The 25,134-nt window shown below is 37.8% G+C and overlaps 2 protein-coding genes and 1 pseudogene across 2 annotated transcripts; 2 read left to right on the forward strand and 1 right to left on the reverse strand.

The window, feature by feature from the left end:
- Nucleotides 1-36: 36 nt before the first annotated feature.
- Nucleotides 37-2,866, forward strand: LOC103721874 (luminal-binding protein 5-like; annotated as a pseudogene).
- Nucleotides 2,867-3,198: 332 nt separating this feature from the next.
- LOC103721875 (luminal-binding protein 5-like) lies at nt 3,199-8,782 on the forward strand. The gene is made up of 7 exons (XM_089927693.1): nt 3,199-3,796; nt 6,279-6,507; nt 6,615-6,832; nt 6,918-7,193; nt 7,652-8,131; nt 8,344-8,486; nt 8,639-8,782. The coding sequence occupies exons 1-7, from the start codon at nt 3,199-3,201 to the stop codon at nt 8,780-8,782; spliced, it is 2,088 nt and encodes a 695-aa protein (XP_089783819.1).
- Nucleotides 8,783-13,343: 4,561 nt separating this feature from the next.
- On the reverse strand, nt 13,344-24,216 carry LOC103721866 (acyl-CoA-binding domain-containing protein 1). The gene is made up of 6 exons (XM_008812235.6): nt 23,165-24,216; nt 20,376-20,481; nt 20,163-20,266; nt 18,277-18,368; nt 14,862-14,959; nt 13,344-13,643 (listed from the first exon to the last, which is right to left on the reverse strand). The coding sequence occupies exons 1-6, from the start codon at nt 23,680-23,682 to the stop codon at nt 13,476-13,478; spliced, it is 1,086 nt and encodes a 361-aa protein (XP_008810457.2). The 5' UTR covers nt 23,683-24,216; the 3' UTR covers nt 13,344-13,475.
- Nucleotides 24,217-25,134: the final 918 nt, after the last annotated feature.

The following is a 25,134-nucleotide window of genomic DNA, read 5'->3' on the forward strand; positions in this document are numbered from 1 at the left end:
ACAGGGATAGCCTCGGATCATCTGATCTTTGTGAAGATGGCAAATTTCGTTACGCATCTTGCTGAAGAAATCTACATTACAATTTGCCTCTCAATTGCCACAGGAGATCAAAACTTCATGTGCAGTGAGCCAACCACTGCACTGAAGAGGCTTTTCTAAGCCAGCAGTAGTTTGTTCAAGAATTCCCTCCAAACCAATCGATGAATTCCCAGATACCAAGTCAAATAACTTTGGTCTAACGTGAAACGGGCCAAAAAAAATCATTTTCCTGTGTTCTTGATTCTTCAAGAATTAGTTCAAAGAAACACAGAGCAAATGTAAAAACAGTGAATAATATTAGATGCTTTAATATAATTCACAGATTATTCCTACTACAGCACAGCTCTCATAGTAATCAAAGGGAAAAAAGCTAAAGGGATAAACAAACTCTCTAAGACAACCTGGAGAAACAATTTTAGTGAGATTATCTGGGGAGCTAAGGGCCACATGCCTGGGTTTGGGGTGGGCAAATAGGAGAAATCTTTAGGCAGGTATATTTCTTAATTCCTGTTTTGTGAGTGTTGTTTACTAATCTAACAAAAGTACCAGCCTTAACAGTGGTTAGACTCTTAAATGCTGCTATGGACTACAAACTTCCCCTCTTGATGTGGTCGCAATATTCAAATCATTTATGCTGTATATAAGCAATCTTCGCACTTATGCATGCGCATACGGTCTTGTATAAATGCATGCATATTTGCGAGCTTCTTTATGCGTAGCTCTCCAATGTTTTAGATCCTTGAATTCAACCTAATGACATCCCCTAAGAAATCTTAGGCGCCAATTATCAAATTATCTAATCAATGTCATCAAAATACATTTTGCTTAATAGTTAATACAAACATGAGATATGGGTATAGATGGTTTCGACGAACAATGAGCTTATTTCAATGATGCTTAGAGACAGGCAACCAAGGATGCTGGCACGATAGCTGGCTTGAATGTTGCTAGAATTATCAATGAACCAACAGCTGCTGCTATTGCATATGGTTTGGACAAGAAGGGTGGTGAGAAAAACATCCTAGTTTTTGATCTTGGCGGTGGGACATTTGATGTCAGCATTTTGACTATTGATAATGGAGTTTTTGAGGTTCTGGCAACAAATGGTGACACCCATCTGGGACGTAAATTCTTGTCTTTTGCTACTTCAATAACTTACTATTATGCAATTTACCCAGATCTAATTCAAGAAAAGAAGATGCTTGCATATATCGTCATTTCTTAATCGGCGCTACTGAGTGAGTTACTCAAACATCTGTTTAACCCTGGGCAAACCATGTGCAAAGATTGGTATACTTGGTTTCCATATTGTGAATACATGCTTGAAACTTGAAATCACAGCCTATAATGTAATGCATAGTTGAGCCAATTATTTGGATTGAGTAACTTTCAGATCTCATCTTGAAATCTTGTTTATTTGTGAGCTATGTTTTTTGATAGCTTTGGAAAATGAAATTTGTCTTCAGTATTTAAATAATTAGTGTAGCTGACTTTATGCAAGCTTGCAAACATAGGTTGTTGGTCTCTTTCTGTCTGAAGATTAACTTCAGACCTTTTTTTTCGCATTTGTTTTGCAGGTGAGGACTTTGATCAGAGAATCATGGAGCACTTTATCAAATTGATCAAGAAGAAGCACGGAGAGGACATCAGCAAGGACAACAAGGCTCTTGGGAAGTTGAGGAGGGAGTGTGAACGTGCAAAGAGAGCTTTGAGTAACCAACACCAAGTCAGGGTGGAGATTGAATCTCTCTATGAAGGCTTGGATTTCTCTGAGCCACTGACCAGGGCCAGGTTTGAAGAATTGAACATTGACTTATTCAGGAAGACTATGGGACCTGTCAAGAAGGCAATGGAAGATGCTGGATTGGAGAAGCATCAAATTGATGAAATTGTTCTTGTGGGTGGAAGCACCAGGATTCCCAAGGTTCAACAGCTTCTGAAGGACTTCTTTGATGGAAAGGAGCCGAACAAGGGGATGAACCCTAATGAAGCAGCTGCATATGGTGAAGCTGTGCAAGGAAGCATCCTAAGTGGAGAGGGTGGTGAAGAAACCAAAGGTACTACTTTTTCCATTACTATTGCTCTGGCTTGATCATGGAGACTGGTACCCCAGAGCTGTAATCATTCGAATGGCAACATAAGAGTTTTCCAGCTGCTGCCAAATTACATTTCCTTAGAACATAAACCCAAATTGATCCAAGTCTTTTAATTTGAAAAATAGTAATTGTGCTGACAAGCTTTCTACTGTCTATGGTTAAACCTGGATGCAGATATAATTCTTTTGGACATGGCACCTGACTCTTGGAATTGAGACTGCTGGTGGAGTGATGACTAAGTTGTGCCCGTGGCAGCTAAAAAAAAAAAAAAACTTGGAGGGATATATATGTAGTTTGACTATATCAAAACAAATTGATATCATAGCATAGATTTGACGTACTAGTTCTCAACTTAGCCGTCGAAAAGGTTTTATATAAATTGGTAAAACATCCCAAAAGATAATTTGGACAAATAAATTTTTTTTAAAAAAAAGTTATTTTCACACATCCATATTTTTTAACAGAAATAATTCAATTTCAAATTACTTGAACAATTTTGTCACTAACCTTAAACATTTTTTACCTGCCGAAGGAATCACTTTACATACCCCAGTGGGTGTCCTAATGCATGTTCAGCTAAAGTTTTGGCTGACTGCTACGCTAAAGTGGAGAATAAAATATCGAATGAACAAGCTACTACCCTCTACTCTCCTAATATGTACTGTATTATAACCTAATTTGATGCTTATTTCAGGTACATGGCAGTGCTCATAAAGATATATTATATTTGATATAAAAAGTACATTCGCTATAAAAAATATATTCACGTAAAGATATCTTTTTGAGTCCAAGTACAAAAACATTGAAAATTTCAGAATTAAATAGAGTTCGTGAAAAATTAAAGTAAGTGGAGGTCAGCACTATTGACCCAATGCTTCCATTCACGTGCAGCGCACGTGCTATCACTAACCGCCCCAAGAAACGGCAGTTATGAAAGGGAGCCTTCCCTGAGCCACCCCCCAAAGCATCCTCCCTCTCCCCGCGCTTTTACTCTCAAAACTCCCTCCTCCCTCTCTCTCCCTACCCGAGAAGAAACCCTCGCCGTCCGCCGTCCCCCGTCCCCATGGGCAAATGGACCTGCCGTTGCCCCCGCCGGGAGCTCTCGTCGCCCGCCTACGTCCCACTCTCGCTGGCGCCGTCCATGGCTGGATCCTCTTCGTCCCAAGACGAGGGTCCCGTCCGCTTCCTCGGAGAATTCTTCGACGAGTTCTTGGAATACATTCGAAAGAAGTACCAGGAACGAGCGAGAGGCCTCCACCGCAACGCTCCCAGCCCTTTCTGGCCGTTCGGTGCCCCTCGGAAGGAGCCGGTGCCGGGCACCGGCCGCCGTCACCCGTCCGAAGACCCCGTCTTCCTCGCTCTACTCCAGTACCTGATCGAGACCACCTACTGGCGAGGCCTCGGCTACCCTCTGAGCAGGGGTCTCGCGCGTCTGTACCTCCGCTCTCTCCGCGGTGACATGGCGGGAGTGGAGGCCTTCGCCCACTTTGTGGACAGCGATGATCCATTCACTGCACACAGGATTCTTGCACTCGGCCGGAAGACCAAGTTTCTTGGCCAGCAGTTTAGAGAGGCGGGGATCAAGTGGAAGGGTGTGCTCGATGAGGTCCAGGAGGATGACGATTCGATCAGGCCAGCTGGCTATGCTGATGATGGCAGCAGTAAGAAATCTTTAATGCTTTTAGATTTTATTCGGTTAAGCAATTGAATTCGTATGGTTCTTTTTGGGAATGCGTTAGGATTAGATTGGGTTTTTGGTATAGTTCGCGATTCTTTAGTTATTGACTCAAAATGGTATAGGCCGCTATTGATCAATTTATATATCATTTGCCATAATTTTATAGCTTGTGACTTAAATTGGATTCTTGATTCTTGCTTTGATGGTATAGGCCTTTGTTGTTTCATTGCCAGATTGCTGAGAACTGATCAATCAATATACCTGTTTCTTTCATTTTATTACATAGCTTATGGTATAGCTTATTCTTTGAGTAAACAAAAGGTTTTGTTCTGTTTCCTGAAATAGTAGCAATTCCTTTGTTGTTGGTTCCAGCTTTGATGCTGTAGGGCTTCGCACCTGGAATTAATTGTTATATGAGTTTAGGTTGAGTTCTTGGTTCAGGACAATGTAGTTATTTGTTGATTGGTTGCCAGATCGCCAAGTGCTGATCAATTCATATGGTTCTTTATTTTGTAATTTATCTTAATATATGGTTTGATGTCCTCTTTATTGTTCAATAATGCAGTTGGTTCTTTTGGAACAGTTGGTGATTTCTTTGTTATTGTTTCTGAATTTGCATTATGGGACGAACACTTGAAAATAATTATTATAACTCCTTATAGTTTTAGATTGGATTGTTGATACAGAACGATGCAGACCTTTATTCATTCATTGCCAGATGACTGAGGGCTGGTCAACTAATATAGCTCGTTCTTTCATCTTAGTTCATATATTATGGTTTAGATTTTCTTGTTTATAATGACTAAATAAAAAGATTTATTCTGTTTCATGAAATAGTTCTTTCATTATTGGTTCCAAAATTGATGGTGTAGGGTTTGATACATGGTATTAATTATCATAGAAATTTACCTTAGGGTTCCTGACTCATATGATTTGGACCTCTATTGATTTGTTGCCAGATTGCCAAATATTGGTCAGTTAGCATGATTCTTTTCATTCATATTCTATCACAGTATACGGTTTAATGTTATATTTATTATTCAATACATGCAATTGGTTCTTTTGGAATAGTTGGGATCAAGATTCGCCGTCTCAGTTCCGGTGACATAATAGTACTGTGTCGGTATGGGATCTTTTCGTCGTGTTTGCTATCCGTACAGGGTACCGATACTAAACCGGTATAATACGGTACATGTTGTACATCCGGTTTAGGCGGGTACGGCAAACCATGGTTGGAATTCTTCTGTTATTGGTTGCAAAGCCTTGGAGACAATTGTTATAGCTCCTATTAGTTTCGGAGTGGATGCTTGATACAGAATGGTGGAGGCCTTAATTCATTCATTTCCAAATCATTGAGGGCTGATCGATTAATTTAGTCCCTTTCTTTCATTTTGTTTCATATTATATGCTACATATTTTGTTGTCATTGTTCAAGAAAAACAAAATCTGATTGATTTCTTGGAATAGTTGGTAATCCTTTTGTTGTTGGCATGTGAATGTGAATGGTGCAGGGCTTGAATGCTTCAAAATGATTAGTGTTTTTATTAAATTCTTTCCAGATCACTGGGGGCTGATTGATTAATAAGTTCTCTTTCTTTCAGTTTTATTTGTCAGTATACATTATAAGTTATTTATTTAAAATCCAAGAATGCAGCAAGATTTGATCATTTTTTTCGGATGGTTAACTTTGTTATAGGTATGCAAATTTGAATTCTGCAAGCTTGAACTCTTGGATAAAGTTGATATATAACTTGTAGTGAGTTTAGATAGTTTTCTTGATTTGGAATGACGTAAACTTGTACTCATCTATTGCCACATTGTTCTAATCTATAAATTTGCTGCAAAATAATTCATAGGTGTAGCACTGATGAACAAGAATACAAGATTCTTAGAGACGAATTTACTGCTTGCTGTATGTAGTTTTAAAAACTATTACATGCTTCAAAAAATATTATAGGTTCCATGCTTCAAAATACATTATAAGCATGCTTTGTTTGCAGTAGTTCAAAGGAGCATGCTACAATCATATGGTTTCATCATTAATATACTGACTTCTATTCTTCTTTTCTGTGATTATGACTTGAAATTCTTTTTAATTCCCTCAAGTAGCTTTATATGTAATTAAAAGGTGCTGGAGTAGCAGGATGTCTGCATTATCTGATCTGATGATGCACTGCATTTCGAGTAGAACTTTTACCTGTGCTTGTTAGGTTTTCTGATTAATTCCTACAAAATCTAACAGCAGTAAAAATGATGCTTAATAATTATCTATTTGACACAATTTTTCATATTTTTTAAATCACAATATAACTGGACAGCAGTTCAGTCATGTCTTTTTTTCTTTTACCTTTTTTTGTCTTTTTTCAAAAGAAAACTGGAGGTGGGTGGACTCATTGATCTTAGCTATGAAAGTATTGGACTTAAGAAAAAGCAGTGATGTATTCAGTTGATGAATTCACTGGCAGGATCTTCGTTGGGATCAACCATTGGGATAGATATAGGAACCTCATACTCATGTGCTTCTGTTTACAAGAATGGCTTGTTGGTGTGCTTACTCAATGATAAGGGCAAGCATGTGACCCCATCGTGGGTGGCCTACACTGATGAGAAGCTAATTGGCGAGGATGCAGAGAATCAGGCAACTGTGAATGCTGAAAGAACCATTTTTAATGTCAAGCGACTAATTGGAAGAAAGTGAGCTTTTTCTCTCAACTGTCAATTTTCTTGATGATCCACTTCCTTTACAGCCTAGCCAGTCAGTAGATGAATCCTAATAATGTTTAAATACACATCATCTCTAGGTTTGAGGACCCAGATGTACAGGATGACATGGAGCTTGTGCCATACAAGATTGCTAACAAGGATGGTGAACCCTATATTAAAGTGAATATGGAGAGTGGTGTGCGGTCTTACATTTTCAGTCCTGAGGATATTGTTGCATATATTATTGCAAAAATGAAGGAGAATACTGAACACGCAGCTGATATGACAATCAAGGATGCCGTTGTTACTGTTCCAGGTAAAAAAAAAAAAAAAACCTTTAGCCAATATCTTCGTCTGTATGCAAAGTTCAGTTATGATCCCTGTTTTTTTCTGCAATACAGACTTCCTAACATATTATATTTTTTTTCTTGCTCCAGCTTACTTCAATTATGCTCAGCGACGAGCTGTCAAGAATGCATGCAGCAAAGCTTGCTTAAATGTGGCCAGAATAATCAACGAACCAACAGCTGCTGCTATTGCAAATGGTCGATATAAACAAGATGGTCAGAAAAACATCCTTGTTTTTCGCCTTGGTGGTGGAACGTTTGATGTCAGCATCTTGAGTATTGATAATGGAGCTTTTGTGGTTCTAGCAACAAATGGTGACAAACTAGGAGGTAAATTTTCAAATATCCTGACAAAACATTTTACTACTGTCATTATCTATTAGGTTACATGTTCTTTTAAAACTGAAAACCTAAAAATAAATATAGAAAATCCATATTGCACATCTGATGGAGCATTTTTTTTTCCCTTTCTAATTAGCACCAGAATTCCAAATTCTACTTGAAGATTATTGTGTAATGTGAATAAATTGGTTACCTGCTTTCCATTTACCTTGGAATGCAGATTTAGAAACTTTCGATTATACTCTGGGACAAAATATTCTAGTTCTAAACTTTGGGTTTTCAAATAAAACATCTGTTATGTATGGGGCGTAATGAGTCAGTGCATCTGACTTGATATAATCACGCACAAATACTGGGTTTTTTCCCATGCTCTAGTAAGGTATGGGAATTTTAATATACTACATACAAAGTTAACTCCTTTTTCCTCCTTACTTTTTGTTTTGCAGGTGAGGACTTTGACAAGAAAATCATGCGCTACTTCATAAATTTGATCAATGAGAGGCATGGAAAGGACATCAGCAGGGACAAGCAGACTCTTGGGAAGTTGAGGAAGGAATGCGAAAGTGCCAAGAGAGTTTTGAGTAACCAACAAGAAGTCCAAGTGGAGATTGAATCTCTATGTGAAGGCTTTGATTTCTCTGAGCCACTGACACAGAACCTGTTTGAAGAGTTGAACGATGCTTTGTTCATCAGGACCATGTGGCTTGTTAACAAAACCATGAAAGATGCTGGACTGAGCAAGTATCAAATTGATGAAGTTGTTCTCACAGGTGGGAGTTCCAGGATTCCTAAGATTCGGCGGCTTTTGGAGGACTACTTTGGTGGAAAGCAGCCAAAAATGGAGGAGGTCGTAGATGAAGCAGCTGCGGAGGGTGCAGCTATAATAGGAGGCATTCTAAGTGGGAACGTCTGTGATTTTACTGAAGGTTTTAGTTTTCACCATAATAGTTTCTTTATGTGCAGTTAGGCTAGTTCTTTGAAACTTCTAATGATTCACATATCTGTATTAGGAGCTGCTCTGCAGCTGTACTTATATAGAAGAAAATTTCCCAGTTGATAAAGGGCTTTTCTAGATGTTAATAATATTGTCAATTATGATAGTAATATTTTTTGTCGTCATAATCAATTGTGTCTGCAGATATGCTTATTTTGGATGTGGAACCTTCTTCCACCAGAACTGAAGCAATGACCACATTGATTCACAGGAACATCATGATCCCACCCAGGGAATCTCTAGTTTTCACCACTTACCAGGATCAGCAGACTACTGACTCCACTCTGGTATGGAAAACTTTTGCTTTACATTTATCTGTTATGTAGCTCTAAACAAATCCCCTTGAAAGTCAGCAAGATGTGAGGGTTTGATCAAGTAAATATGGCTATTGCTGCTTGTTGGTTTTCTTACATTTTCTTTCTTTTTCCATTTTGTCTAGGTCTTTGAGGAACAGAATAGTTTCAGAGAGGACTGCCGGATTCTTAGTAACAAGTGTGCAGCTTGGGCTTGTTGTGGTGGTGTGTTGGTATCAGCAACATTGGTTGCCTTGGCAGTGGTGACATTAAAGTTCACTAGATACTAGACAGGTCCCTTCCTCAACTTCCCTTCTTTTCTTCTTGTTGGTGCAGTTTGACCGCTTATGAATACCTCACAGGGAATTGCATAGGCTGCCCACAAGGTATTACCAAATCATTTTCCAACTACCTAGCGGTTGCCTATTCTTGATGGATTATGTGCAACCTATATCTGCTAGCCAATTTGCTAGCTATCCGATTGTTCTCTTGGTGGATTGAAACAGAGACTACAATAATCTGCTTTTTGTGAGTTTGTCCTGAATTCCTTGGATGATCCTTTCTCTCAGGGATGTTATTCAAAATTTTAAACTTGAACTATTTGATGTGAGTTGGCACGAGTTTTGACATGTTTAAGGTGCCTAAATATCAACCAGTTCGCTTCCTGAAGTATTATATGTTTCCAAGGCTTCAGCCTGATCAAATTGGGGTGGAGAAACACCACCTAAAACTGGTTCATCTTGTTTGGTGCTCTAAACACCATTACCTGACAGCTTTCCTATAAATGCCTTGCATGCTGGATCTCTATGAAAGCGGCACCACCTGTACTTTCCAGCATTATGCTGACAAGCAGTTGTCTGCTGCAGCTTATGCTGTTAGAAACTCCAATTATCCAGCTCCACAGTTGTATCTAGAAAAGGTCATGTAGTAACATGTTTCTTGCTTGCTGGATCATTAGTTATGCATTGATCAGCTTCCTTCTTTATTGTTACTTCACATCATCTGTTCCAATTTGCATATTACAATATCAAATAAGATGATCCTTATGTTAAAACAATGGAATCTGCCACATTGATGATGAAGTGCCTGCAGAAGTTGTTGACCAACTGGACATTGAGTAAGACATAATCCTGTGATTCTATTTGTTGGCATCTTTGATTGTGTTTAAAAACAAACTCCCGATTGTGTGATCTTGGTGCTGGGGAAAGTTCCTCTTCATAATCTTCCATGAAAATATTATTCCTGTTAGATTTATTAAAAGCTTCCATAGTGTTATGATTTTTCTCACTTCACCTGCTGATTAGTGATTGCTTGGGAAATGCATTCGTACATCTGCTTGAATGTCATATTTTAAGCCTAGACAAAATGCCAACTTATACATTCTTATAGTCCCTTGCTGAATTGCAGCAATCTTTTAAATAATATTTTGTGGAGAAAACTGCTCTGAGTCCTCCAACTTTCAAGATGTGCATACACCAAGAAGCCCCTTATTCTTTGTTTGTCGAGGAACCTACCTAATTCCCCTCCAGTGATCTCATGCTAATTGGTATTTATGAATCTCAAACATCATTATCAGGTTTCTCTTAGACTCCTGCACAATACGGATAGATAAGGTGACGCTGGGTCGCCTTGTCTAGTTCTATGTTCCAATCCAAACCACCTAGTAAGGCTTTGGTTAAGTAGAACCATAAAAGCTTCAGTAAACAAGCAATGATAGATCCAAATCATCTCTAAAGCTAGGAAACATGTTCTGCTGAGCACTTGACATACAAATTTTTAGGAGTCTTTCACATGCATTCTCCATATCATATTTGATTAAGAGCTTTTCTCTTAGTGACCTGTTGAATTGTGTGCAAGGCCTCTTGTATGGTCATTGTGGTAGTTTAAGAAGTCCTTACTTATCTTAGTTTGCCTGAATGTTTCCAATTTTATTTTGGTTCCAACTACCCAAAACTGCTTGCGTGAGATCGATTCCTGATTTATCATATCCATAGATTGAAGAATTCTCGTGTCTCCCTTGCGGTTTACTCGAGATTGGTGTAACACTCAGGATCTCATCCAAACTGGCTAGCCAGAAGGTATTATTTAGGTTTTTTGATCTTGTATAATTATCCAAAATTTACTCAGCGAATAACCGATACTAAACACACGCCCGCATGGGTCCTCACATATTTTCCCCGTTCAAGCTCTGACGTCCTGTCAGACTAAGGGTTCAAATCTATTTAAATCTAATCACAAACACCATGATCGGCTCGTGGTCAGCCCTAATAGATCCGTGTTGCAGTGTCCTCTGATCCACATAGGTTATGGGTCGGATCCGCTCTGATACTATTTGTAACAACCCAGGACCTCACCCAAAATGGCTAGTCAGATGATATTATTTGAGTTCGTTGATCCTGTATAAGTACCCAAAATCTACCCAAAGAATAACCGATGTGGGACTAAACACACGCCCGCACGGATCCTCACATGCTCCTCCGTTCAAGCCCTGACGTCCTCATCGGGCTGAGGGTTCAATCCATTCAAATCTAATCACAAACGTCACGATCAGCCTGTGGTCAACCCCAATAGATCCGTGCTGCAGTGTTCCCTAGTCCACATAAGTTATGGGCTGGGTCCGCTCTGATACCATTTGTAACAACCTAAGACCTCATCCAAAATGGCTAGTCGGAAGGTATTATTTGAGTTTCTTGCTCTGCATAATTATCCAAGGTCTACCCAACGAATAACTGATGTGAAACTAAACACACATCCATACGGGTTCTCACAATTGGAATCATTGATAATATGAGGGTCTATGCCCCATGTAGGTTTTCTTGTACTTTTTTTTCTTCTTTTGCATTTTTTTAATGGAACCGAAGTGGATTTTATTAATTTGTATTTCTTGTATCTTTTGTTGACTGTACTCAAAACATGCAAATTGAGGAATTGGAATGCCAGCTTGTTGTTTAAATATCTTTTAGTATGAGAGCTAAAAGGCAGAAAAAATTGATTATCTCTTATATAAATATAATGCTTGGATATTTTTTTCAAAGGAATGCACGCAATCTTATTGGGAAGGAATGCACGCGATCTCATGCAATAATAACTGCAGTTTATTGACTCAAATTTTCCGTGTACGTTAACGTATCCCTCGTGTTATCAGTAAGCAATAAGAATATTTTAACACCGAGGAAATCTGAAGCGTGCAGATATTCATGGTTGTTGTGACACGTATCAAGGAATCATGTTTGGAACGTCCTCATGATACTGGGACATCTTACCGTTCAGCACTTTTGTTGGACGTGATCATCTTTTCTTATGAAACAACGTAGCATGTAAGGGTATATATATGTGGTTGATATATATAAGGGTATATATGTTATTATCATTATTTTTTTATAATTATCTATTCTATTATGATAGTTTTTAAATGTTAAATTAATAAAATAATATATATATATATATATATATATATATATATATATTTTAGCATATAATATTTGTTTTTTTTTCTTATATGTTATTTTTTATTTATTATAATTTGCTAGAAAATAGAGAAAAAGTCATACCATGCACATCATTATCGTGCAAGATCGATATTAATTATGCTGGTATTATTAACAAGAATTTTTATAAAAAAGTTCAACTTGTGCAAGATCGATATTAATTATGCTGGTATTATTAACAAGAATTTTTATAAAAAAGTTCAACTTGTGCGGATTGTTCTGTTTCTTGTATAGATACCGGTATTAATGACACTGGTATTAATAATGAAAATTTCTGCTCAACCACCATTAAAATCAATTACTTATTACATAACAAATTTTTTTTTACATGTATACCCATATAAGTATCTAAAATTACAAGAATAGCCTCATAAATTAGCTATTTACTTGTATACCCTTATAAATTATTCTTCTCACATGTATGCCCTTATAAAAAAAAATTTAAAATTACACATATAGCCTTACATATCTATTACCTGCTTGTATATCGTTTTAAATAATTTATTTTTAAATGTATACCTATATAAATTATCATTTTTTGTGTATACCTTTTAAATTATATTTTTCTGCATGCAAATCCTTTACTTAGGAAAAGTAAATGCACAAAAGGAAATAATTTTTAAAAATATACATACAAATAATTAATTTATGAGAATATATACATAAAAATAATAATTGATAAGGATATATATCCAAATAGTAAATTTACAAGTATATACATGAAATTTCATATATTTATATGGATATATGTATATATATATATATATGAAAAAAAATAATTTATAAAAATTTACATACAAATAGTAAATTTATGAGGTAAACCCATAATTTGAAATATTTATAAGAATATACGTACAAAATATTTTAACAAAAAAATTACTATTTTTATACTTCTATATTGCAGAAAGGAGAAAATCTATATCCTATACATCACATGGATTATACACTGGTTTGATACTAAAATAAAATGCACTACAACAGGCAGTCCGTAAAAGGTCAATATAATAATTTTTGAAATATAATAATATTTCATGGACAGGCCTCCCTTCTCCCGCCTCCTCGATGCGTTTCTGAAGAGTTTGGAGTGGGATAGGCCATCAATTTATAGCTCCATGCCTTCCCGCTGCTTTTATAAAAAAAAACAAAAAGAAAAAGAAAAAATAAAAGGAGGCATCCCGCTTCCTCAGTTCCTCCAGGACTGAAAAAAAAAAAAAACACAGGTCACAACTGTTTTTCATGGTCTAGCCATCAAGACCTTTTGTTCAGAAAAAAACACAGAGTCTCTTGTGGAACACAGGCTAGCAATTTTCATGGTCTAGCCATCAAGACCTGAGCTTCTCACGATCATTCTCGCATAAACCTCTTTGGAGATTCAAAGCATACTTCATAACTTATAATATCAGGCAGATACATATACAAGATAAAAACTTGAAAAATTTTCAGTACTGCTTTGTGAGGGGAAGGGAGCAATGCAAAATAAGAAGGCGAGGGTGATTTAGTTAGCAAGGGTCATAAAAGCCCATCGCAATCCACCAAGATCAAGAGGTGAATTGCCATCATGATCCTTCAAGGTGGGATCTGCATGATGTTTGACAAGCAAATGAGCAATCTCTTCTCTCTCACAAACAGCAGCGTAATGCAGTGAGGTCTGACCTTCATTATCCTACACATAGCACAATAAGAATCAAATCATTTCACCAAGCTTGAATTAAATGAAGATTGAAAATTGACGGTAAAATACAAATGAAAATCTGTTATCAAACTGACTACCTCATGAACTAGAAATTATTGATAATATCAAATAATTAGCCTTTGGACATGGAGATGCTGGAAAGGCCACCACACGGAGAATAATGGAGGAAAGAAAATATTATGCATAAAAAAGATGATTCGTGCACTCCATTTGGCATTTGTCATGGCAATTTTTTTTGTTTGTGCAGTCATGATTCTAAAATTCTCTTAGAACACAACACCCAGAAAACAAATAGCTTTCATGCATGCTGCCAGAGATCGATCCCCTGTTACATGATTTACGTTATCCTCCAGAAAAGCTACATGTTCCAGTCCGGAATCGCATATAAATTTGCTGATACTACGCAACAGCATTTGGACCAAAGTTGTTATTTATATTATATAGCTTGTTTTGTGCTAGTATTCAAACTAAAACACACTTGCTATAAAGCAATGCCATGAATCTGCTCATTCTTTGATAAGCAAGAAATATACATCACGGATCAAAATATCAATCTCTTCCCTACTTTTATCATATAACATGGATCGTATCAAGACCTTACCAACACCACACTTTTGGTATGTTGGCTTGGCTAGTATGCATTGTACAAGGTGATGCATGATTATACATATCCACAAAACTGATCCCTGCTCGAGTCGAACTTATCTGACAGCATCTAAGATTTACTTTTTCAAAAGTATATCATATTGTCTTTAACTAATTGCTTGAAGCTTAAAATATGGTGGCCAACATACTTAAACCATGAAATTCAGTAGAACAGCACATGCATATGTATGAGCATTTATAGCACTTGATTTGTTCCGAAAAACCAAACAGCTTAGAGGTCCAAGAGAAATATATAGCCATCATGGGAAAGATAGCCAAACTAAATGACATCACAAGTTTTCCTAGCATGTCTTTCAGCAACTATAGGTACCCATTTAGCCAGGTCATCTATCCCTTGGCATTTATATGTGCCAGATATGTCAGAATAATCTGACAGAAGACATTTTTATGGAACCTTGAGTGATGGATGCAAGATGCCACAATTTGATCCAGGCAAGAAGTAGTGCTACAGATATAAACAGGGCAGACACAAATGAACTTTTGACCTTCTTGAATTCTAAAATTAAGAGGTTATGCATATACCTTAGCATTCACATCTGCATTCTTGTTGAGAAGAATCTCTACAACACGAATATGGCCACGATCTACAGCCCAATGCAATGGAGTCCGCCCTTCACTATCTGCAACCACCACAAAACAGAGTATGTGAAGAATTAAAACTGATCACTAAATTCTAAGCAGGAAAAGTAATATTTTGCTTCGACATCAGTACATGGCATTTTATATTTGGGAACAGAGTTTGAGATTCTTTTAGCTCTTAAAAATTGTATATGATAACAAGGTCAATGTAAGATTTGGATATGATGCTTGCAAGCATATACAATGCAAGTTTTGAATACTTACTAGTGCTCACAATCAAGAGACAAGGCACCTACAAAATTTAGGTGATGCATTTTATTATACCACTGCCAGAAATTAGATAATTAATTGGGGATAGAAACATGTTGCTACTGGAATAAACATACACAAAAAGCAAACAAAGGCATAAATTTTGAGATATTAAGGTGGAGGACCTTAAAATTTGAGCATACAATACATGCCTTAGGTGCAAGTGGAAACTGGTTGAAATAAATTAGCAGCAAGTTATATTTAAATTGTCTGTACAAGACAAAGCACTTTGCCAGCATTTTGATATTGTAATTAGCATAGGCAGAAATACACACTTTGACATATCTAGTATTTTCTATCGAGAACGCTATGTTATTTACAACCACAGCGTATTTCGGATGCTTGAAGGCCTCGTTGACCCGAAGTCATTTAGAAAAGTTCTTCTTTCTCGATGGTGATCGATCATGGTATCCATAGCATTGCATCTTTTACGGCCAAATCCAGATATTGTTTTGCTTCTCCCGGTCGTCGAGCCGTCGAGCCTGATTGACTCAACTGTTTTCCCTACCCCCTAGCCTCTCACTTCTTTTCGTTCTTCTTCTGTGCCATTGCTTGAATGAAGATACTCGATCAGCCCGACTTTCCCAAATGCCCACCACTGGCCCTTCTCCTTTATGGGTCTTGATTTGCCACGTCTTTTCAGTTGTGGTGGTCAATAGGGAAGAAAGAAATGAATGAATGTCCTTTTGGGAAAATATAGAATGATACACCTATCAAGACAAAATCCAAAGGCGAATATCGTAGGTGCACATATTGAACCAAAATAAGATCTAAGATGGACATCCTGATACGCTGATTTACCATCATACTAAATAGAACCAATGGTGATGGAGTCATGGGAAGAGCCGCTTCTTTTTCCATGAATGCCGAATGGACCTAAACTGGGCAATTCGGCTTGTACCAAACCGATGCCAAGTTGGAACGGTTCAGCGCTCTGTTCTAGTTCGGTTATAATAACCCTCCCAACCCCACGGTTCGACAATTCAAGAGCCTTTGAGGCTCTCTCCTTCGCTCTCCCTCTTCCCTCACTCAGGATCTGCAGCTGCCCGCATAGGCGATGGCCTTCCTCTTTTGCATCGACATCTCCTCCTCTACTCAATCGGCATGCCATAAAACACAATACTCATCCATCTCCAGTCCCCTGAAAACCCTAGCCTTGAATGGAAATCCTAATCACCGAGGATGAGAGAAAGAGAGCGATTGAAATCCTAACCCTCAATCTCTTCTTTCCAAGATCTCAAGCTCTAGAAACCGTAACCTTAATAGTGACCAATGCTTCCACTGAGCTGCCGTCAATTGATCTCCAGGTCTAGCATGCTTGTGCCATCCATGTTGCTAAGCTCCCCGTAGTCGGATCCCTCGTCCACTACTTCCCTCCAGGCCATGCCGAGCAAGCCTCCTCCGGCCCAATTTTCCTGCAATCTCCACCACCGGTGGCCCCCTTTCTTCTTATGCCAATTCGACGCCATGAAGCCTTTGCCAATAAGCCTCCCCCCTCTCCCCCCTCCTCTTTCCTTCTCCCTATCTCCATCTCTTCCTCTCCTCCCTCCTTAATTTTCGGTACATCCCCAAACAAAACAGTATGAACCCATTCCATAACGAACTGGTCATCAACCAGTACAAAACCCTATCCGGTTCGACAGACCTTGATCTAGATGGAGTATATCATGTTCATGGTCAAGAGGTCTCCAGCTCCCTGGCGCATATGAAATCTCCGGCAGGCGTTCTGCTCTCATCCACGCAACGATGACAAGCATTTATTGTGACGATTTACCATCAATGACTCCTTGGGTCAAGAGAAGATCTCCGGCTCCCTGGCGCTTATGAAATCTCTAGTGCGCCCGCATTAATCTCATCTGGTACCCATCCGTCCATTGCCGTTCCGGGGCAAAACAGCAATGATTACTTTCGCTATCGCGTTTCGTGTTGATGTTTGATAATTTTGAAGTTCAAAGAAAATAAACACATGTCTTAATTACTTCCTAACTGATAGCAAGCAGCAATGATTCTAGTCGATAAATGAAGCTGCGCGTTAACCTGTTTCTCTCGGCCGTCTTTTCTATTTCGGATTATTTTTGTATGTTATTATTTAAGAAGAATAATATGAAAGTGTAGGACAAATTAAAATAAATTTGCTAAGAATAATGTATGATACATCGTTTAGTTGTATTATAGGAGAGAATCCAATTTTTAGCTAGCTCATTTACTTATTAAGCAATATTATGAGTTATTGAATTTTAATTGGGACAGGGGGCCTCCTAGTTGTGCTGCTTCATTCTTGTGAGAAAATAGGACTGGGACGGGGTTGGTACTCCGAAACTCATTCATACAGGGAAAGAAGAAGAAAAAAGGAAAGAAAGAAAGGAAGAAAAGATGACAAACAGAGATGACGAAGAAAAAGGAAAGAAAGGAAAGAACAAAGAAAGGGATAAGAAAAACCAAGAAGCAAAAGAAAAGAAAGGAAGGCAAGAAAAAGGGAGGAAAAAGGAAGAAAAGAAAGAAAGAATATGAAAGGAAAGAAAACAAGGGGAAAGAGACAGAGGGTACCTACAGGACACATGACCAAGACTGCAACAAAGATGAGGCGGAACAATGAGGCTTCCTAGTCCATGGAGAAACTGGGACACCCCCATCCTACAGGATTAAAACCTTAATCATATCAATACATACTAAAGCTCAAGTATCCACTAGAGGATATTCAACAATTATAAATGCAAGCTCTAATATTATGAGGCATCATGACAGCCCAAATTGCTATGGTTATTGAAATGGAAACTCTATGACCTTTCATGTCCGATCTAAAGAAGGTGGTTCTTCGAACAATCAGAAAACAAGATAAAACCAAAGACTGAAAGGAATGATAACACTAAAAAAGTCATTGAGAGCACGAAGATCCAGCAATCAATAGAAATACTTAATTTCAAATCCTAACATACTCAATTTCTGCTGGTTTAACAATTCTAACCAAGAAACAAGTGGCTGCAGCAAAGCATAAATTATAGAAGATAACTGTGCTATCACTTAAAGAGATGATCTCAACATCACAAACCTCTCAAGTTCACTGAAACATCATTCTCTATATGCTTGAGAATGTCATCAGCTTCACCTTCTCTTGCAGAAACATGTATGGCGTCTAGCTTTCTGCGAATAAACCAACATAAGAATTCTAAATATGAGTATTTTCAGTTGAATTTCAGTTATCAAAGTTTTGATAAGAGTATTCCGACAATGTGACAACTTGTTAATGCTAGAGAGGTACTCACAACAACTACACAAAGATGTCTAAACCCTACACAGAGCAACAGTTCTGGACATCCTAATAATTGGAATTTTAATTTGTTCCACCTATAACAGCAGTACTTACAACATGCATCTAAGCATCCTAATAATTGGAATTTTAATTTGTTCCACCTATAACAGCAGTACTTACATAACCATCAAATTTTATACTGTCATCAACAACTAGCCTGCAGAATGTGGAGCTTCCGTGAGTTTTCTTCCCAGATATCGTGTGCTAGAATCTATTGGCAAGCAGATCATACAAGTTTTTTCATTCCCATTATGAGGATATTTGATGTTAAAAAATTACAATAGTTGCAGGCCTAGAATCAACCAAGATGGATAAAAGTGGAAAGTGCAAAAATTTACACTAGATTACCTTGAGCCTGTTACATAAACCCATTTTACATTATCATCTCAAAAGTTACCAGGAAGGATTTTGTTTCGTTTGATGAATAGCAATACAAATCCTTGCATCACCATCATGGACCCCCACCTACAAAATTGCAATGGAGCATAAAGTTGACAAGGCTGAAGGACTGGCCATCAACCTAAGGTCAACCATGAAAGAATTGAAACTGGTTACTGAAATAGTGGCAAGGCAACTTTTTGCAAGAGATTCTGCTATGACATCTAGAAAAAGCTAGTTTTTGAGACGACTCTATCTTATTAGTAATAGTATAAGCTCAAGCAGCCACTAATAAAAGGCAATTAACAGTATGCTCGCAGCCAACAGATCACAATGAAGGCATATGGCAGATGGTTAGGCTAATGCATATGCAGATTATCCTAGAAAGGAATAGTAAAGTATGAACTTATAAAATAACTAGAAAATTAAAAGTAAATAAAAAGAGGCTAAAGGACATAAAAGGTAAATAAAGAAACATTTAGGCACCAATTTGAGAACCTATACTAGTGTAACATGATGCATTGAGAAGTTAAATTACAAAATTTTCCTTTCAAAGTACACAATAATATGAATCAATAAGCAAAATAAATACATGATCGATGATTTACGTAAATGCAAAAAGCAACAGTCGATAAATAATTGATTCAAAGTTGGAAATAAACTACTAATTAAAAAGATAGATCAATTTATAACTTCTAGTCGAGATGCTTACGCACCCATAAGAAAACAATAAGAATTACGATCAATCTGCTTGACAAGCCTTACACACCCATCTTCCCTGCCTAATATGTGACCAACCTGAAAGATAAACAAGCCCAATCGGCCTAACCACCTAGGTATACAAAAGCAGCCGATCCACATATTGGATATGCTTAGGAAGTTTGGTCCGAAGGGGGCAACCAATGGAAAAATATAAACCTAAATGACTGCCTAAATTACCCAAGAGGAAGATGATTGAAACATAAACTAACTACTTAAACCTGAAAAAAAAATGCCTTTACATTGTTTAACCAAAAAAAAGAAAAAAAAACAATGTAGCCAAAGGCAGTATCTTATCCTGACTATAGAAGAAACAATCTGTAAGAATGCATCTAGTCTCAATGGAGTAATACAGTTACCATGAAGAAACTCAACTCACTCGTGAAACAAGTGTTAGGAGGGATAGTAACAGAGTAACAAGTAACACCATTCTCAGATACTCAAATAAATACCCGGGGAAAAATTTTAGCAGTTAGTAAGAACCTTACAGATCAGTCTCTGACTCTTCCTCATGAACAAAACTGCTGAAAACTGGCCCCATTGTTCCTTGTGCAGATGAACTAGAAGCAGCAATACCTTCATCTTTCTTTTTCTAATAATCATGTCAAATTGGTTAGGGGAAAAGATAAGTATTAGGTTGCCGATAATTTTGTAGCGAGAAAAAGAACAATGTGAACGAAATTAGAAGTTTAAGAACTCACAGTTGCAGAACCATCCGCCCAAGAAGGATATAACTCACTCACAATTGTAATGTACTTCTGCATAGCATCTTCTGGATCCATAGAACCCAATTTCTGCCATGCATTCCTTGCACATTTCACCAAAAATTGATGTTTTGTATCAATCAAATGCTGAAGAAAGCGAAGAACACAGAATAAAAAGAGCCTTTTCCTTTTCACATTCAACATGGACATAATACAAAGAAAAGTAGAATTTAAATTTCAAATAATAGGTCTAATCAAAAAGACAGACTCAGCGACATTCGAGTAAAATCATGCAGCCTATTTTTCATGAGAAGCATTATTGTCATCTAAGCAGAAAAACTCCAAGAGAAAGTTGAATATGACAAAACAGAAACAATTAGGTAGCATAAATAAATAATCTATTACACAGGCATTTCAAGGAAGTTAGAAAGTTCCTCACCCTCACACTGGACCTGTATCGAAGTGAAATTTTTCACAAGGACTGCACTGTAATGAATCCCATAAGTGAGAATAACAGGTCTCCAAGGGTCATTCAAACCCTCCACACACCCAAAAAAAGGAAAAGAAAAAGAAAAAAGTGATCAGACAATCTGTCTTTAATGGTCACTATATTGCATATGACTTTGTATTTTTGTATAAAGAGTCCAAAAATATTCTGGACCATGTTTCGCAGCAAGATATAGACATAGTGCATGCATCTACATGGTAACGGAGGATAGAAATCTAAATTTGATTAAATGTAATAAAAAGTAGAGCATTTAATTTAATAAAATGAAGTCATCAAAGTTGGTATATTGGAGTATCCTCTTGCGTAAAAAAATATTGCATAATTTATCAATACCAATAGAAATTTGGATCAGTCTCCTTTGACCATGATCGGCGGAACTGTCCCAAACGGGACGATTTGGAGCGTACCAAGCCGTACAGAAAGCTATACATCAAGGTTCGCAGTCTCGGTAATGGATTCTGTACCGGTGCCACACTAGCATAGTATCGGTACAGTACGGTATAGAATTTTTTTGGCGTACTGAGTGTCAGTACGTCATCCGTACTGGGTACCGATACCAAACTGGTACAATGCAATATGTCCCATACCACCGGTTCAGACCGGTATGGCGTACCTTGGCCAACGTTGTGAATATTATGCATTATAGTGGATGCAACATCTTGGGTGCTCAGCATAGCATTCTGTTTTAGACACATGTTTTACCATCAAGATACAGTATCCAACATGCATTTGCTTACAAATCAGTGGCAGCTGTGACTGCTCAGTCAACTTAGTAAGAAGCCTGAAAAAGCACGTCACTTTGGTATCCAGAACCTCACTCCTTTTCCATTAAACGTTACTTGCTAACTTCCAACCAAGGTTACCAAATATATAAATAAACACCAGCAGATGTACATTTTTTTATAATAGATTGATTTCCACGTGTCAAATTTAATTCTACATTTAAGAACAGATCTAACTTAGGACTCCAGCGAACACACGGAAGAAGAAACAACTTAAGTTTCCAATGTTACTTAGTACCACAGTGGGAACGTTCATAGCCCTGAAGAACGACCATGATCCAACTTAATATTCCTAAAACTAATCCTGAAACAGGATTTGAGGCAATGATGACGAAATAAGAGAACAACATAAGAAAGACAAACCTAATAGACTGAAAAAGGATAGGCCACCTTGGGTATTGACCATATATGTGTATTTATATGTGGTTGTTTGTGTCCTTGTGCGGATATATGTGTATGCATGTATGTGGAGAGTCTGTTGCACAGTTTATCAGCAGCTTATGAAGCCAACCTTCTCCAGGACTTTTGATGAACTATTATGTAATAAACATTGAAGAGTTGCACCAATCACTTTGGTCATACTTAAGTATGCATTTCTGACAGACTTTAGGCAAGTTTTGGAGTTGAAGAGTATGGTATAAGAATGGCCATATTCTGTTGACAATTTAATAAAAAACCAATATTTTAAATAGAAATCAAGTCAAAGACATTCTGAATATGATCAAAATCAGATTAGCTAAAACAAAGATAAGTCTGGAATCACCTCAAGTAGAAAAATAATGTGAAAATCACAACAAGGCAACAATTAAAATTTCATTGTCCTCGATATTTTTGCAAAATTTCAAAAATACTGAGGCTTGCTTATATTAATTGAAAAAAGGGGAACATATCAATATTAATGACCAAAATATCCATGTATTTTAACTGGTGATATTAGTGGGACTGAAGTTACTAGACCTCTTGAACATGACCAGCAAAAGCAAGAGAACCTAGATGAAGAGGAAAAATAGACGAAGAGTGAAAATAGATGAGATTTTGCGACATGTGGAGATGAGGCAATCTTTCGTTTAAAGAAGATATTTATGCAAAACCTTTGTCTATGTTATATTTCAATCGAAATTGATTTTACAGAGTATTGCGACATGGGGAGATGAGGCAATCTTTTGTTTAAAGAAGATATTTCTGCAAAATCTTCGTCTATGTTATATTTCAATCGACATTGATTTAACGGTGTACCCTTACAAGTCTTTAACTTCATCTGATTTCCTCTAGCCTAATTTTCAGGAAAGCTATTACAACATTCTATAATTTACATTGTCTAAATTCACCGTTTTATACATAATCCATGCATCAACAATGTTTAAGTATTATAAACCAAAATTTAACCAACTTCGCCGACCAACGAACAGAACCAAATAACCAAACCATTTCATGATCAATTAAAAAGTTCAAAATGCTCACTAATCAATTGAATAATAGCAGTCTCAGAGACATACCACTTGGCCCGAGCTGTGATCTTGAGAGCTGAGGGTTGAGGTGCAGTGCAGGGCCCCTCGGTGGCGATCTTATAGAGCCCGTAAAGCTGCAGCTGTACGTCGCTTGAGACCTTGGCCGATGCCCGGTCAGCAGCAGTTGCAGCCACAAAAGCAGTCGCCGCACTGAACGCCTCATCCAGCTCCGTGCTCTCGATCCCCTCCCAGTCACTATCATCATCGTCTCCCAAAAAGCTCTCTCCTTTCAGCAACCCCTCCTTCTCGGCAGCCCCAGCGCCTTCCTCGCCGACGCTAGATCTGCCATTCTTACCGGATTCTGCTTTGACAGAAGAAATCTGGACCTCGGCTTTGCTCTTGATGTCGGGTTCGATCTCCTGGGATCCGGCAGAGATGTCCCCTTCGCGGACAACCTTGAGGTTCTCTTCTCGGAAGGAGATGACGGTGGAGATAAGCTTGGCGACGAGGAAGGAGAAGATGAGGCCGATGAACACGGCCTGGCCGAGCTTTTGCCAATCCCCCATGGCCAAGCCCAGCTCGAGAGAGGAAAACCCGGCACTAAACTATACGAAAAGTTATAAAAGAATCCAACTTTAGGCACCGGCCAAAAGATGTGAAGCCTAAAATCCTCCAAAATCAGGGTATTTCTCAACGGAGAAGAACGTGGAAATGGCGAATTCAGCAATCCAACAATCGATCGGGAAAATCCTAGATAAAAAGAAAATGGATCAAAACCCTAGAGGTCATATAACCCTAGGGGTAGAGGGAAAGGGTAGATGGAAGCCTAGAAAGTCATAGAGGTTCTCCCAAAGACCGGAAATTTGGCGATGATGAGACGCCGAAAGAGGCCGGCAACTTTTGGAAGCGGGTTTCATGGGGTGGAGAATATTAAAGGATTCGGCATTAGGCTATATTTGATGGATCCGGATCCCCTCCATCCAAACTTTATTGGATTGGACGCCAGCCTTGTAGAAAGCAAAAGGAACGTTGGGGGGTCAAATGGCCGTGCGGAGACGGAGTCGCTAGATCGAGATGTCTGACCCTGGGGGCATGTATTCAGTTCGCATTCATTGCCCGATAAGTACGTATTTATTAGGATTGACACGCATATTTAGTCCCACATCAATTATTTATATTAAAAAATTAAAATAATATTTTCTGACTAGCTATTTTAAATTAGATTTTGAATTATTACACAACCGTTTTATTTATCAAAATTATATTTTTTTTATTTTTTTAGTTAAGATTTTAGAACTGTGCGTAATTTTAGAATCCTCGACCCCCTCTAAACATGACTTGTAGCAAGTCGATTTCTATAAGAAGAGCATTAGGTCAGCTATTGTATGAGGTATCATGAGGAATGGTGCCATGTTGTCACTGATACTATTGCTCGCTGCCTATGCATTAATGCATGAGGAGAAAATGGATGGTGATTTTCAAGTACTTCCTTGCCATTGGTTTTATGAATGTCTTGCTTTTCATTGGTTGTCATTAATCTACATAGCTTATAGATATCTTTTTCAATCATAAGATAGCAAGATCCAATTTCTTCATTCAATTACCACATTCAAGATAACAAGAATTGTTTCAAGCACAATCACGTCGATGCTACTCACTCGGAAAAATAGTTCAAAAAAGTCACTCCGATGTATGGCGTGCTTCATGAGACCAATTTAAAGGAATCCGTGAGTAACATCACATCAGCTAAGTGAAATTTTGTGGAAGGTTGTTCACTCGAGGAACGAACTGGTTTTAAAGCCTCATGTTAAGTACGGAAGATAAGTTCTTCCCCAGGATTGAAAAGATCTATTGTCTATGCTATAAGATATGCTTCTGCGCAGCTTAAAAGAAGAGCAATAGCATATCTGTAGCCCCTTATTTATTCCAAGATATCATGATGAACTACATATGTAGTTTCCTTGGCTTTCAAAGGAGCAACCAAAACATTGAGTGGCTATATATAAGATGTAACCAAT

The sequence above is a fragment of the Phoenix dactylifera genome, chromosome 16 (genome assembly GCF_051530095.1).
Source record: "Phoenix dactylifera cultivar Ajwa chromosome 16, Ajwa_hap1_PhDact_Kaust_v1.1, whole genome shotgun sequence".
Classification (NCBI taxonomy): domain Eukaryota; kingdom Viridiplantae; phylum Streptophyta; class Magnoliopsida; order Arecales; family Arecaceae; genus Phoenix; species Phoenix dactylifera.

Bases quoted from the DNA above. Each gene is read 5' to 3' on its own strand.
- LOC103721866 (XM_008812235.6), bottom strand. From the start codon at position 23,682: ATGGGGGATTGGCAAAAGCTCGGCCAGGCCGTGTTCATCGGCCTCATC. The intron at 20,482-23,164 runs GTATGTCTCTGA...GAAATGTGCAAG, and splicing joins ATCACAGCTCGGGCCAAGTG to GAATGCATGGCAGAAATTGG. The intron at 13,644-14,861 runs GTATATGCATAA...TGCTATGTGTAG, and splicing joins ATGCAGATGTGAATGCTAAG to GATAATGAAGGTCAGACCTC.
- LOC103721875 (XM_089927693.1), top strand. From the start codon at position 3,199: ATGGGCAAATGGACCTGCCGTTGCCCCCGCCGGGAGCTCTCGTCGCCC. The intron at 7,194-7,651 runs GTAAATTTTCAA...TTTGTTTTGCAG, and splicing joins AAATGGTGACAAACTAGGAG to GTGAGGACTTTGACAAGAAA. The intron at 8,132-8,343 runs GTTTTAGTTTTC...TTGTGTCTGCAG, and splicing joins CGTCTGTGATTTTACTGAAG to ATATGCTTATTTTGGATGTG.